This window comes from Cyprinodon tularosa, unplaced genomic scaffold (assembly GCF_016077235.1).
Source record: "Cyprinodon tularosa strain WSP-4 unplaced genomic scaffold, ASM1607723v1 ctg533, whole genome shotgun sequence".
Lineage (NCBI taxonomy): Eukaryota > Metazoa > Chordata > Actinopteri > Cyprinodontiformes > Cyprinodontidae > Cyprinodon > Cyprinodon tularosa.
Genome location: NW_024039267.1, coordinates 639,208 through 654,954, shown reverse-complemented (window position 1 = coordinate 654,954; position 15,747 = coordinate 639,208). Strand labels below are relative to the sequence as shown.

At 40.0% G+C, this 15,747-nt stretch overlaps 1 protein-coding gene across 4 annotated transcripts in view; it reads right to left on the bottom strand.

Annotated features, from left to right (window-relative positions):
• Positions 1-370: 370 nt before the first annotated feature.
• Positions 371-15,747, bottom strand: part of rps6ka3b (ribosomal protein S6 kinase, polypeptide 3b) — a 100,640-nt gene continuing 85,263 nt past the window's right edge. For 3 of the 4 annotated variants that reach the window (XM_038304439.1, XM_038304440.1, XM_038304437.1), the window contains 11 exons: positions 15,056-15,120; positions 14,859-14,961; positions 14,657-14,766; positions 12,523-12,648; positions 11,290-11,379; positions 10,251-10,409; positions 6,037-6,198; positions 5,800-5,876; positions 3,801-3,918; positions 3,576-3,716; positions 371-3,275 (listed from right to left, as the gene is read on the bottom strand). In XM_038304439.1, the coding sequence (XP_038160367.1) occupies positions 3,153-3,275; positions 3,576-3,716; positions 3,801-3,918; positions 5,800-5,876; positions 6,037-6,198; positions 10,251-10,409; positions 11,290-11,379; positions 12,523-12,648; positions 14,657-14,766; positions 14,859-14,961; positions 15,056-15,120 (1,274 nt within the window). In that variant the 3' untranslated portion in view covers positions 371-3,152. The remainder of the gene's footprint in view (positions 3,276-3,575; positions 3,717-3,800; positions 3,919-5,799; positions 5,877-6,036; positions 6,199-10,250; positions 10,410-11,289; positions 11,380-12,522; positions 12,649-14,656; positions 14,767-14,858; positions 14,962-15,055; positions 15,121-15,747) is intronic. The other variant, XM_038304438.1, reaches the window with a different exon arrangement.

Sequence of the window (15,747 nt, the reverse complement as noted above, 5' to 3'; positions counted from 1 at the left end):
AAGATATAGAATTTGTGTTCAATGATGGAAAAAGTCCCTAAATAAATGGGAAACGGCAAATTTAAAAAATATTTTCTAAAAGTCAGATTTTATAGCAATATTTATTACTAAATTGAAATAGAAAAGACAATGTTTAATTTTAAAATGGGTATATCCTTAGAATGAGTCATTTAATGTTGATATTATTTATCTGACTTGTTTCTTTTTTTGGTGGTGAAAAGGGGCCTCCAGGGTCTCAGGTTTACAGTTTCTGACTTTTCACACTTTCATCTATTGATATATATATATATATATATATATATATATATATATATATATATATATATATATATATATATATATATATATATATTCTTTTTTTTTTTTTTTTACCAGAAGCGAACTCATGCAAATATTAATTTCACAGATAAAAGAAGCAAACCTGAAAGATCATAAATGCTCAAACTGAACAATTTGGTCAAAGAATGCTTCAGCTGAATTAAATAACTGCAGCGGCCCCTGATGGCTAGGCTGAAGGTTGGATTTGAATTAACCCAGTGGCAGAGTCTAAAAACCTGCATTAAGATTTAAGGACAGGAACATTTCAGGTTCGGTTCAGGGTATTTTGGTGGGTTCTTCTGCAAAGATGGAAATAGTTTCCATTTGCATTGACTAGTTTTCTGTTGCATGCATGATGCCAGCAAAAGGTTTGACCTCCAGAATGATGCCAACAGCTGGAATGTGTTTAAAAGTTGTTTTTCTGCTTAGTTTTAAAGGGTCTGCTGCCAGATGATCACAATCATCTTCAAGGCTATAAATGCTGGAGCTGAACACAGATCACAGGAAGGTAAAATTAGATAAACAAGAGTTCCATTCTAGAACGAAGCCCATAAAAGTCCTTTTCTTTAAGACTATAGAAGATAAACAGTCACAATGGAAGCTTAAAATAGGTTGAATTTAACTCACTGATATTAAAAGTGTCTTCTGCTCACGCTCCTGTGCTTTTCACGTGCGCCTCCTTCCTCCAGGACACGCATAATGCATCATTTTGATTGGTAGAAACCTGAGTTACCCATCGTGTTTCTATTTACAGTGCTGCTGCTGCACAGACGGCTCGTACAGAAAAAAGGCTGAAATCCAGCTTTAAGGAAGTTGGAGGCCCCAAAACACATAACCAAATTATCTTCTCACTGTTGGAGGGAGGGGCTTCTTCCAACTGTTGTTAGACTCCTCTAACCAGTCCTGAATTATTTCCACTTAAACAGGGTGCCAGTTGGAAATCAGCGGTGCTCAGTTTGTATCCGTTCAGTCGGTCAGGAAATGATAAAATACTTGTTTTAATGAAACTATTCTGTCAACTGGGGGCAGCCATAATTAAAAAATAAGAGAAAAACCTGCAAACACGTGTCACTATGGAGATTCCCGCCTTTTCTGAAGAGCACGAGGGAGGGGAAGGCCGCAGTATCACAGAGCCAGATGGAAATGCAAGCAGGAATCTGAGTCAAACATATAGTCATTGGGTAAAACTGCTAATAGCAAAAAGCACAAACCTCTGGGCGTCTCACACATGAAGTTGTATGTGTCCATAATTAATTATTTGGGAGGTATAGTGATTTATACAAACCTACATGTGAAATCTAATGGGAGGGAATTTTAGTTTATTTGTCTATTTGCTCTGAGGCGGCTCCACTGCAAACTTAAAGTCCTGCAGCAGTGCGAGAAACAATGGGCTGAAGAGGACAAACATATATACAATTGGACAAATTCATTTTACATGACAGGAAGTCATTTTAATTCAAATTTCTGGAAAATTGCTTGAGTTCTATGTTGTGTGATAAAATCACACCCAGGCAAACCTTATGTTAGAAACTATAACATTTATAAACATGTTAGCTCAGTGGAGTGAAGTTTTTTGGTAAATTTTTGCAATGCTGAGAGAAAAAAAAAAAAAAGTTAATCTGGAATCAAATTCACTGAGAGTCCTTCATAAACATTAGCCTTCATCAGTTAATTTTGTTTAATTAGCTCTTTAAAAAAATGGCATGAACCAACAAACATTTAGTCCGTATTGCTGTTTTTTATGTGATATGAATAGAAAACTAAGAATGATTTTTTTTTTTTCAAAATCACTACCTGAAACTTTTTTGTTCTCAAAAGTTTAATGGAAAAACTGAGCACCGCTGACTGAATATCTCCCTAATTTGCATAAATTTAAATCCAGCCTCTGCTGGCCAGCCTAGACAGGAAAGAGTCATGCTCATGACATCAGGTCACAAATATGGGTTCAAGCTTTTTCAAAAATGGACCAAAAAAAAAAGAAAAAGAAAATCTAAAAAGGAAAAAAAAAAAAGGTTGTTATACCATTTGCGTTCACTAGGGGGCAGCAATGTGTAATTATAAAGGATAAACCTTCTGGTTCACTCTTTAGTGGGTTCCATGGATTCAAACTTTTACTGAGTTTTTCCCAGAGTTGATTTTAGGATAAATGTTAGAAACAAAAGGCTTTGATTGGTGAATGAAACTCTTTGCTCCGTTTCTGCTAAATGATGAAAAAGTGGTGAAAAAAAAGGTGTTTTCCTCATTAAACGTTCTGGCTCTAATGAGCTTTTTTTTCTTTCCCTTTTAAGTACAAGCAGCCGCGTCCTGAGCTGGATCCGGAACCGTGTCCGTCTCGTCGTCTCAGAGGCTACTTGAGGTTTAAATGCAGATTCTACAACTACACAGATAACAATGATCCTAGCTCTTTAAATGCATACCTTACATTACTTTGTTCCTATGATTTCCCCATCTGAGGATAATAAATACTTTCATTTTCCTGACACGGCCTCTGTGTGGCGAGGAAGCGCTGATTGTCCTAAGCAGAAATGCTGCAGGAGAACTTTGCAGCAGGAACTGGGTGGGCGGGTTTCAGCAGCAGCTCGGCCCGGCTGTCGCTTGGTGACGTTAAAGCTGAGACTAGACGGGAAGACAGCAGGAGGGAGCTGATGAGGAAACCCCGTTAAGGTGTGGGGCAGGGCGGTGAGGGGGGTGTGCTTCTATTTGGCGTTAGCGGCTCTCAGGTCTATCAGTAGTCTGTCCAACCGAACCGGACCGGAGTGGACTGGAGAGGCGGGGGGAGGTCCGGTGACGATCAGATCGAGGTCAGAGTTGAAAGGAGGTGGAAGAGGAGAAAGTCAAAGAGCAGTGGAGGCGATCTTCTTCATCCCCCTCCGCTGGGCCAGAGTGGAGCAGCCCACCGGCTCCAGAACCGGCGGGACGTTCCTGTTCAGGGCTGAGTAGGTGGCTGCCATCGCACCCTGCATGGGGGAGGGGAGACTTTATTCAACACATTGATTTTCTCAGTCTGCTACAGTTGCTTCCTATAAACCAGTTTTCTGTCGGCTTAAAGGAAAAGGTTCATCATGTTCATGCAGAAAATTATCCTGAATCTGACAACAAGCTCCATCTGTTCTGATGGAGGGAAGTACTGATCTATGGGTCGATGGACGGATGAGTCACAAGATGAACAGATGGAAAAATGGAGGTCAACTGGCAGACAGACACAGGGAAATGGATGGATCTGTGGTTCGGCTGACAGATAGACGGATGGCCGTTACCTTGACGAGGTGCGGCGCGTCCTGTCTGTTCAGGGTGTATTTAGGTAGCTGGTCTCTGTGCATCACCCAGGGATGTCTGAGGACCTGAGCTGCAGTCAGTCTCTGATGGGGATCTACATGCAGCATCTTAGACACAAGATCCTAACAGACAAAACAAAGCACCTTTTACTAAACACAGCTTTTTATTGATTACTTTAATCATCCATTATTCCTTAGAGTTCAGACCTTTGCTTCAGCAGAAACAGAGTTCCAGTATCCTCCAGTGAGCGAGAACTTCCCACTGCCGATACGAGCAAGGATCTCCTCTGGTGTGTCCTCCGGACCATTAGCAAAAGGAGTAAAACTGTGCAGGCACAAAAGAAAAAAATATAATTATATCCAGATCCAACATCTGGAATATTCAAGACGCTAAATATACATTTGTCTATATATATTTTCTATATATTTATAGAGTTTAATTATTAGCTTTGATAAACGCTGCTAACAATTACAGTTAATTAACAGCCTCGTGTATCAAAGTCTGGTAAATGTCAATGTTCATCAAATATACACAAAAAGTAGTGAGCAAAGCTCATTTAGGTTTTTTGTTCAGTAAAGCTGTCAACAATACAAAGCAGCTAAGTTGGTGGCATGTAGCCGCTAGCTCATGTAGCTAACCTTCGCCACAGGCGGGTCTGTAATTTCAAATGAATAAAAAATTCACAAAAATTTAATAAATAAAAAAACATTTAACATGAACTTAAGCAAAGCCATTTTCTAACTCTCTTTAAAGGTTACTATCAAAAGGAGTTTTTTGAGCAGCCAACAACGACAGTGTAGTCATGATTAGCATTAGCTTAGGACCCAAGTAAGGAGCTAACTCTATAGGCTGTAAAAACATACCAATGCTTTATAAATAAAGTTTGACTTTCATCAACAGTCAAAATGTGTTTTTCTTAATAAGATTACATCAATGTGAAGTTTAATAAATATAGATTAGGGTAATTTATATGTTGAAAACAAGCCTAATCCAAGCTAGCTGTTGAGGCTTAAAAATTGATCATGATCATTTCTTCCTTCAGCTGCTTATTAAGACAGTTTTTAGCCAAATGTTTGCAGGGAAATCGGATTTTTAAGTAAAAAATCTTAATTTTTGTTTTTATGTCCAACTGTGTAATCTTTGGAAAGGTACAAGGAACGGTTTGAAAATATATTGTTAAGGATCTCCTTTGATAGTTATGTTTCTGCTGTGTGTCCAATAAAAATGGTTCATCCATTGAGTTTAGAAGCTCATACATTTTTCAAAAAGATTTACAGGATAAGGGAATCTGGTTTAACATAACCAAAAGAAAAAAAAATCTTTAAAAATGTTCAAGTATGAGACTGAAAGTTGGTAAAAACGGAGCCAAAGAAAAAAACAACTTGAAAGGATTTTTATAACTAAACACCACTGATCAGGAACGCTTTATTAAAATATGAACAAACAAAAGACACACATTTAAGGAAATAAATTACAGAACTGCTGTTTGAGTGGTTTGATGAAATAAGTCTAATGTTAAACTTTGGGGAAAAGTAGCTAAGATACTGTAAAGCTGAAGTTGATCACTATGCATGTCATCTTTTCCAAAGATGTGTTTTTATTCAGTCCTGCTTGAGAAATTATCCTGGATACAAGGTAAAAAGGTGGGTTTTTATGTTGAAACAAGTTAATGAAAAGGACAGTAAACAAGATCTTAGAAGGTTTTTGTAAGATTGTTCCACATTTGTTTTTGTCTGCTTCTGTCTCCCTGAACCCCAGTCGGCCTGTGCAGATGGCCGCTCACACCCATCCTGGTTCTCCTGGAACCAGGTTTCTTTCTGCTACAAGGGAGTTTTTCCTTTCAACTGTAACCGTGTGCATGCTTGGAGTGAGGGATTGCCTTTGAGTCAATCAGTCGATGCAATTGGCTGGTTTTCCTCAGAATAGAAAACTTAAAAATTTGACTGTATGATCTGGTTGAATTGTCTCTATAAAGTGCCTTGAGATGAAATCTTTTGTGAATTGGTGCTATATAAATAAAGTGAATTGAATTTTTTGCCTTCACTCATTTGCATAAAAAAAGATGTTTTACTCCACTTTATGTTTTAGATATTAAAACATGAAGTTAAATCATTCCCAGAAACTGTACAGAAAATCCATGCATTGACATAACAGGGTTGCTTCTATGTTAGAAGACAAACACATGTTCTGATGTGTTAAACCTACCCTGTTAGCATTGTGTAGAGTAAGACTCCCAGACTCCAGATGTCGCAGGCTGCATCATAACCCTGCTTCTTCAGAACCTGCCACAAGAAAACAAAACTATACTTTCAGATGTTTTTAAAAAGTTGGATTTCATCGCCAGTTGTTCTCACTTAACAGCAAAGCAGCTGTTTCTAAATGGCTTTATTTCCTGCTAATAAAATAATAAATAAAGAATAAACAAAGTAAGGGTAAAAAAACCTCTGGAGCAACGAAGTTGGCGGTATAACACGGCGTCATGAGGAGGCCGTTTTCTGCTCTCAGTTGTTTGGCAAAACCAAAGTCGCAGATCCGGATGGACTCGGCGTTCCCGCTCTCGTCGACGTACAGGATGTTGCTGGGCTTCAAGTCCCTGTGCACCACCTGCAGACAGAGCAGAAGAAGAAAAATGGGGTTGGTCTCCTCGGACACTGGATCACAGAGCTTCTGCACTCTTCGTTCTGTAGATGCATCAGCACTGTGAGAAAACATAACAGCACAAACAGGAAACTCCGCTTAAAGCCAGTTTGTCTGCTGATAAAGGCTATGTAACGTGACAATCTCAGCGCGCCTTTATGATCAAACGCTATGATCGTTCATTAAAGACAACAGATAAAATAGCTATAAACATTTTTACAACATATTTACATTGAATTTAACGTCTTTTGTTTGTCGAACCAATAAATATGTACAGAATTTTTAAAGAGTACTGCCACCTCTTCAACTTTGTATGACTTTGTCCCGTTAAAACTACAACTCAAACAACAGGAACTGATTTAATTTAGATTCTAAACATTTAGAACCGATTTTATTTCATCTGTTCCAATCTATAATTGTATTGCTGGTTTGAAAAACATATTTTACCTAAATTACAGTGTAGTAATGCAACATATTGATAGTAGTTTTATATTAATATTCAAGAGCAAATGAATTAAGCGATGGGAGTTTTAAGACCAATACCAATTATTACATCCGGTAACCAATTCTTAATATGCTGCCATTTGTTAAGCAGATATTTCTTTGTCTTCCTCCATTTACATAACAAAAATGACACTGAGATAATAAATGTTACACGAGTCTCAATTTAAACAATAATAAACCTTTATTAAGAAATCAAAGAAAACATATCCACAATATAAAACTAAATGACAGGGGTGGGGGTTCTCTTTGTTGTTTTATCGTTTTTGCTTTTTTGTTTTTTTATGTTTAACTTTCATACATCAGGAATTTATTTCTCTGGTTTGTGTTATTTGGCAGCAGCCTATTTGTTTCCTATTTAAAGGAAAATTCAAAAAAAGTATAATAATATTAATAATACCATATTTTCTGGACTACAAGCCGCTACTTTTTCGCTTTGAACCATGCGGTTTATGAGAAGGTGCAACGTTTCTGTGAATTTTTCCTAACCGCCAGAGGGGGAAGTCAAAGTTGGGAATGAAAGAATAAGGTCTTAATTTTTATTTAGCACAAGAACTTGATAGCAGCAGGCACGACGGCGAACAAATGGTCTCAAATTCACATATTTTGATATTTATTTGCCTCATTAAAGCTGCTGAACCAATGAGGAGACTGGGCTGAACTCCTGCAGAGCTGAAATAAAGAGCATCTTTCAGTAGAAGCTCTTACTGCAGGGACCAGTAAGAGCTACAGTCTAGTATAGAATCCAATTTAAAATCCTTGTTCTTACTTTAGAGCCCTGCACTGTCAGTTCCTCTCTACATCTCTGGGCTGATAGAGCTCCACACTCCGTCCCGTAGTCTGAGGTCAAAGGGCCAAACATTGTTAGCAGCTCCAAACACTCGTTTTAAAGCCAGAGTGGATCGTTCATTCCAGGCAGCTGTGGCTGTGGAAGGCTTTGCATATTTTTCTCGCTGTGTGAATTCTGTTGATTCTTTTAAATAGCAACTGAAGACGCTGCTAGCAGGCTTTTGATTAGACGTGTGGTTAGTTACGGCTTTGCTGGAATGTTTCCATTTTTTTTTTAAATGTTGACATTGTGTTCTACACTGTTTTATTGTTTTACATTATTTCTGTGAAACACTGATTTTCATCAGTGAAAAGTGCTATACAAATAAGTTTTGGTTACTTACTAAGAAGTTAACGGGAGCTAGCATTCTTCTTCATCCCTACCACAGGGGATAGAGCTCCCCCTACAGGCTTGGTTGGATATCAGCGGCTTATAGCCCGGTGCAGCTTATATAGGCACGTTTCTGTTTTTAGGTGCACTCTAAAGTCTGAAAAATACCGTAATAACCTATGTGCTGTACTTTATGGTGACATTTGGATTTATAGAAATTAATCAAATATAAACTTTTAGGAAGTTAAAATTTGGAACATATAAAATATACGAATATATCACTGTAATCATTTTTTATTATATTAAATGTATTATAAAAATAACAGATTTAAATTATTCATGGATACATTTTGATATCTCAAACTGTATTCTGTCAAGGATAAAGTGTGAAATATGTTTTTTTTCCCCTTCTCTTCCCCAATGTGGCTTCAATCTTTCTACAGAGATAAAGGCAGCGCTATAGGTAAACGCCTGGGGAAGCCATAAGAACGCGCAAAAGGTAGCGCTATAGGTAACCGCCTGGGGAAGCCATAAGAACGCGCAAAAGGCAGCGCTATAGGTAACCGCCTGGGGAAGCCATAAGAACGCGCAAAAGGCAGCGCTATAGGTAACCGCCTGGGGAAGCCATAAGAACGCGCAAAAGGTAGCGCTATAGGTAACCGCCTGGGGAAGCCATAAGAACGCCATAAGAACGCGCAAAAGGCAGCGCTATAGGTAACCGTCTGGGCAAGCCTTAAGAACGCCATAAGAACGCGCAAAAGGCAGCGCTATAGGTAACCGCCTGGGGAAGCCATAAGAACGCGCAAAAGGCAGCGCTATAGGTAACCGCCTGGGGAAGCCATAAGAACGCGCAAAAGGCAGCGCTATAGGTAACCGCCTGGGGAAGCCATAAGAACGCGCAAAAGGCAGCGCTATAGGTAACCGTCTGGGGAAGCCTTAAGAACGCCATAAGAACGCGCAAAAGGCAGCGCTATAGGTAACCGCCTGGGGAAGCCATAAGAACGCGCAAAAGGCAGCGCTATAGGTAACCGCCTGGGGAAGCCATAAGAACGCGCAAAAGGTAGCGCTATAGGTAACCGCCTGGGGAAGCCATAAGAACGCCATAAGAACGCGCAAAAGGCAGCGCTATAGGTAACTGTCTGGGGAAGCCTTAAGAACGCCATAAGAACGCGCAAAAGGCAGCGCTATAGGTAACCGTCTGGGGAAACCTTAAGAACGTGCAAAAGGCAGCGCTATAGGTAACCACCTGGGGAAGCCATAAGAACGCCATAAGAAGCCATAAGAACGCACAAAAGGCAGCGCTATAGGTAACTGTCTGGGGAAGCCTTAAGAACGCCATAAGAACGCGCAAAAGGCAGCGCTATAGGTAACTGTCTGGGGAAGCCTTAAGAACGCCATAAGAACGCGCAAAAGGCAGCGCTATAGGTAACCGTCTGGGGAAGCCTTAAGAACGTGCAAAAGGCAGCGCTATAGGTAACCACCTGGGGAAGCCATAAGAACGCCATAAGAAGCCATAAGAACGCACAAAAGGCAGCGCTATAGGTAACCGCCTGGGGAAGCCATAAGAACGCCATAAGAAGCCATAAGAACGCACAAAAGGCAGCGCTATAGGTAACCGCCTGGGGAAGCCATAAGAACGCCATAAGAACGCACAAAAGGCAGCGCTATAGGTAACCGCCTGGGGAAGCCATAAGAACGCCATAAGAAGCCATAAGAACGCACAAAAGGCAGCGCTATAGGTAACCGCCTGGGGAAGCCATAAGAACGCCATAAGAACGCACAAAAGGCAGCGCTATAGGTAACCGCCTGGGGAAGCCATAAGAACGCCATAAGAAGCCATAAGAACGCCATAAGAAGCCATAAGAATGCGCCAAAGGCAGAGTTCTGTGGCACGCATGGTTTCAGTAAATCCGTTTCCACTCTCAGTCCCCCCCACCCAAATGTATGTCATGTATTGTGATGAAGTTGACAATAAAGTTAATTGATTGATTGCTTGATTGAAAATGACATGTATTCTTTTTTTTAAGGAATACATTCTTTATAGTTCATATTTGTAGCTTTGTCTTAACTAGTGCTGTAAGTTGTTGAATCTTTAAGAAAATAAAAGGTTATATAATCTGTGTAGCAATACTGTAAGTAATGATTTGATTTTTGAATTAGATGACAATTGTATTAATAATCGATTGATTACGATTAAATGTTTCATCCCTAAAATAAACTGAAGCTGGTTTTATCTTTTATGTTTCTTTGATGTTTGTGTTTGGTGTAGTTTTCAGGTCATTAATAACATGAAGAGATTATTAACTTCCTGGGTTATGTTGTTGTTGCTGTTATCTGCACCAGTATGAGGGAAGTTTACCCCGTTCACATGCAGATACTCCACGGTCTTGGTGATGGTGTAGAGCACGGCGCTGGCCTCTCGCTCGGAGAAAAACTTCTGCCGGAGGATTTTGTCCAGAAGCTCGCCTCCTTTCATCAGCTCCGTCACCAGGAACACCGAGCGGCCGTCGTCATACACCTACAGGAATCAGACAACCCACGCGCTCATCAGAAGGTCTTCAACAGATGAATCATTTCTCTAAAATCATTTACTCATTCATACAGCAAGGTTTGTAAAAAACTGTTTCCCTGAAAACACCAGATGTTTTGAATACAAAAAAAAACAACTTAAGTCATCAAGGTAAGAGGAGAAACCGATCTAAAACCTAAAAGGAAATTAAACTGTTATCAGCGGAAGAGAAGGAAGAGTGGGCAGCAGGCGGTATTTTTACCTCTAATCAGCAATGAGTCACAACTAAGACAGTAAAAAAACTAAATCGGAGCAGGAAGTTTTTGTTTTTCTAAGACGCACACGCTTGCTTCATATGCAGCATGACCCTGTGGTGTGAAGGTGACCCTTCATGACTCACTCTAATAAACCCTGCAGACATTCTGGAAAATTAGACTCAACTTTAGCATTAGGAGGCTAACTAGGAATCCCAAACTGTTCTAACCGATTAGATTAATTCACAAGGCAAGTTTGATCCTGGAAATCTGCTGTTCAGGCTTTAAGGATTTTTACCTGGAGGATAAGGGAAGACTGAATTAAAACCAAACTCAGGATGAAACGTTTAACACTCAGGGGGATTTACACTAAGATCAATTAAGGTTTTTACACTTTAAAAGGAAAAATAATGTATATGTATAAAGAGTTATCCATCCATACTTTTTTACCACTCCTCTCTTTTTAAATCCATTAATAAAATTTTCTCTTGCTCCACAGTTTATCACTCTGAGCCTTTTTCTCCATATCAACATAAGACGTCCCAGATCGGTCCAATCAGAGAAGAACCAGAACCTTTTATACCCATTCACAGCCATACATCCTATCAAACCAGTAAAAACTCAGCGTGACTCACGTCCTTCAGGGTGATGATGTTAGGATGCTGACCATATCTCAGTAGGATCTCCACCTCCTCTGTAGGGTCTCTCTTGGCCTTGTTGATGATCTGTAACAAAATCCTTTCTCAGTTTAACTTAATATTTCTACAATAAAACTGGAACAAAGAAGAATTGCTATGAAACAAACTGCACAGCTGCCTTGATAGAATGTCGGTTCAAATCCCAGGCAGAGATCTTGCTGTATATTGTTTATAGGTTCTCTCTATACATGCATGGGTTCTCACTGGGTACTCCTACTTCATCCATCATTCCAGAAACCTGTTAGTTGGATTGATCTGTTTAAATTTCCCTCAGGTTTCGGACGGCAGACCTGTCCAGGGTGAACCCTCTCTCTGTCCGGTCCACACCCCTTTAATGGATCTGGAGACCTTGGGGTCTTGAGAGAATATTGGGGCATGTGGAGGTTCCTCCATCTTTTCCTCAGTGTTAGTATTCATTTATTTATTTAAAGGTCTTCACACAATACATTTATAATTTCACTTTTGTGGTGTTTTTTTGGCATTAGGTTGTTTACTATTATGGGTGCACACATTTAGTAAACACCTTTTGTTTATTTGAATTAACTACTTTTCTTTGCCGAGTTTGAAGGACTGGCTGAGTGGAGAGGACTGGTTGAAAGGCAAACCAGGAAGTGGGACGTACCATCAGGCTGCTGGAAGCAGGGGACTGGTTTTAGAGTATGCTTCTCTCTCTCCACTTATGGCATAACTGTTAAAACATTTTTGGTTTTACGTTGTTTTCTTTTGATAGTTGTGTTGTAGTCAAAAGGTGTTGGTTTGAATTAGTTATTTATGTTTATGCATTGTTTGTCTTTGTCTCATCTCCCACCCCCTCCTCGTTTGGGTAGGCTAGCCTTTATGTATAAATTCCCCTGTGTGGTCATTGTGTGAGTTCAGTTTTTTTGGTTTGTTATCCTGAGTTAGGTATGCCTTATTTGATTTTCTTTTGCACACATTTTGGTATATTTTTTTAGATTTGATGTAAGTCCTTTTGTGAAGAATTTTTTGGAAATAAATAGAAAATACTTTTTTATATGCCTTTGTCCTTGTGCATTACTGGACGGACCACCACAGGGCAAGACTTTCATCCAGATTCTGGACCCAAACTCGTTTGCTTGGAGCACATGTTGGACCCCTAGTGTTGAAAAGCAGGTGTTTGTGTTTGGTGTTGGTGTTTGGTGGTGGAGTTACCTTCACAGCGTACTCCATGCCCGTCACTTTGTTGATGCAGCGCTTGCAGATGGAGTAGGAGCCCACGCCAATGTCCTCTTTAATGTCATAGGTGTCTGAGTACTGGGATGTACTTCTGTGAAGCTGCTACGAAAAAACAACCAAACATGCAAATTACAAAAAGATAAGGAATACATCACTTTATACATCTGCCGATTGTGGGAAGGAAAATGTAATATGTGAAAAGTTTTAGGAATGTTTGCACCAACTTAAAAAGGTTAATATTCCCTACAGAGAGGCGAGCGCCTCATCTTTATGCTGCAGATTTAGGTTAAATTCCAAATAGGGTTTCTGTCCATTTGTCAACCGAAGCAGGAAAATACCATAGACTGAATCACATCTGAACCAGAGTAGATGTTAAAGTTCTCCCACAGCTCTTTCAAGGGATCCATGATAAGTTGTAGCAGCAGAATTTATTAGTAAAATGTTTATTTTCTTGTCACCAGACACGTAGCTGTGGGGATACAGAGGCCATGCAGTTTGCCAGGGAGGGGTTAGACTCGGCTTTCTTTGCCATTGGGAGGGAGCCAAATGGCGATTGTTAGCAGGTCGATCATTGGTTGAAAAACATGGATAATGCGCTACTTTGAATGAGAAAGTGGCTCTACAGTTACTAACTGAGGTCGTTTACAATTAGCATCAGGATAAAAACATTTTCTTAGAAATATTAAAAGGATGAGTAACAACAACTGAAATATGCTTCACTATCACTTTAAAGAGTCGTCCATTATCTTCCGATTTCATTTTGATTTCCCATTAGCTACTGCTAGTGCGTAAGCGCTAGCTAATATAGTAAATGTCAGGTTGCAAGCCGATGACATTTGTTTGTTTCTACAAATATCTCACGTATAATTGCTCACAAAAACTTTGACACAGCGATGCAGTTCCGCATTGTTTACATTTGCACAAAACAATACGATAAAAACAGCTCTGCTAATGTTAGCCTTCCTGTGTTTCACCTACATCAGTTTGTTGTAGGTGAACAAATGGCGACTTTTATGAGTAAAAAAATATTACAAAGGAAATATTATTTCTTATTATCTCAATAACTGCTATTTTTAACTTAATAGGAAAATTAAAACCTGTTTTAACTAGCCGTGTATCCCTTTAAAGCACTAAATGGGAATTAGGCCAGAATACTTTTCTAAGTCTGAACCAATCAGACCCATCAGGCTTTCAGAGTCCTGCTAACCCAGTGTTTCCAGAACCAGAACTAAACAAGCAGAGATAGGATCTAGTTTCTAAAACCCCAGACAGGCTGTTTCCAGGATCCTTTGATCAAAGAACTGAACTTCAGAGCTGTTTGAAATATTTATCATACCTCCATTATACGTGATTAAACATCATTTCCTTTTATGCTTTGTTCCTTTCTTTCCATCCTCCCTTTGATGTCCTGTACAGCACTATGGACCGCCTAATGTAGGACGGATGCTACAGAAAACAAATCTCCTTGCCAGTGGCGGCTTGCCCATAGGGGGCGCTCGGGCACAGCCTTCACTAGACGTGAAGGGGAAAAGTCATAATATACACAGATTTTAACAAATGTTATTTTTACCTAATAGAATGTGGCTACATGTAATATGAATTATTAAAACAGCACTTCTACCAATTGACTGTCATTCAACAGTGCATTTCCACCAACAGAACGTTTTAGTTCGCTTCTTGGGCGCTCATTCAAAGCCCTGCTGAATTGTAGCGTAATAACCAATCGTATAATGTTGCTAGGTAAAATTAATAAATATTTGGACAATCAGCATTGCCAAAATGAATGGCTTCGGGGCTCCTGGAATTAGTAGTATTATTAGTATATGTTTGATCGGTTTTCGGTAAACGTCTATTTATAATTTATATCCCCCCCCTGGAGAAAACTCCACCAGCCGCCACTGCTCTTTGCCTTTTAGAGTTTAACCCTACAAGATGAATGATTTCTGGGTAACAATCTGCCCTCTCCCTCTGCTGCTTTCATCTACCAAGGCTGGTAAAGTTTCTAACGTAGTTCAGCCTCCCTCTGGTGTAATCTCTGCCTGCTGAGGTTTGACTCAGATGATCTGATTAATTCTGCCTCTGAACCGAGCGGCAGAGCGTGTGTACACACCTGAACCATAGTATTAGGCAGCGGCTGCGTCTCTTCCTCTGTTATGGCCACAAAGCTGAACCCTCTGAAGAGCTGATGGGCGTTGGCGCTGGGAGGGACGCCTGGCGAGTCTGAGGCAGACATAGGAAAAGTCAGCACTCAATGGAAAAAGGTTTCACAGAGAAAGTGGCTCAGCTCTCATCAGAGGAGGGAAAGCGCGTACCTCGGGGTGTTTTAGCTGTGAACTCGGGATCAAAATAGAAAGTGTCGTCAGGTCGTCCTGCAGCTGGTTTGAAAGGAGGTGCTATCTCTCTGCGGAACAGTTTCTTCAGGGAGGAGAGACATTGGGAAACTTCAGCCAGAACCACAAAAAGACCTTAGAGATGTTTGCTGTCGGTGCTGGTTTCTACAGAAACTCACATTCCAGTCGATTCTGGCGAAGAACGAATGCCTCTTGATCTCCTCCACACCGTCTGGTCCTGCGCCTGCAAAAAAAGAGTTCCAGGGTTTTATGTTTCAGGTCATAATCAAACTGATCGCATCCTTTGCAGATTATAAAATGATTTTAATCTAACCTGGAAACAGACACACAAATAATTTAATTAACCGGAGATTAAGCCAAAACAGTGGAACAATGAAAGTCCATCAAACCCTGAGGGACTCCTTCAGCAGCAATAACTAATTAGTTTTATCTTGGATCCTGCTGCAGGTTACGTAGTTCTGCAGACTTTGGTTTCAACCACAATATTTGGATCAGATTGGTGGAGTTCAACTAGGCCAACAACACCTGTAGATCTCAGTTTATCAAAGGAATACTTTGAAAGACAGTACTGGAAGGTGACCAGGCTCTTTTGGGGGTATAACTAGCCCATACCATAAAACCTCCACCCCATGCTCACCTATTTGTACAGCCAGACATTTTAACTGTTCTAAAGTCCTATGCTTATTTCAGCAGAATTGTAATAATACCATCATATTTATGGAGATGGTGAGCTTTTTCCTTCCACATCAGGCTAGTTCAATTTCTTGCTAGGTCTTCTGCCATGACCTTTAACCTTCTAGAGCTTGGTTTTGTCCATCTCTTTGGATCTGCTGGGTTTTCCACTGGCCGT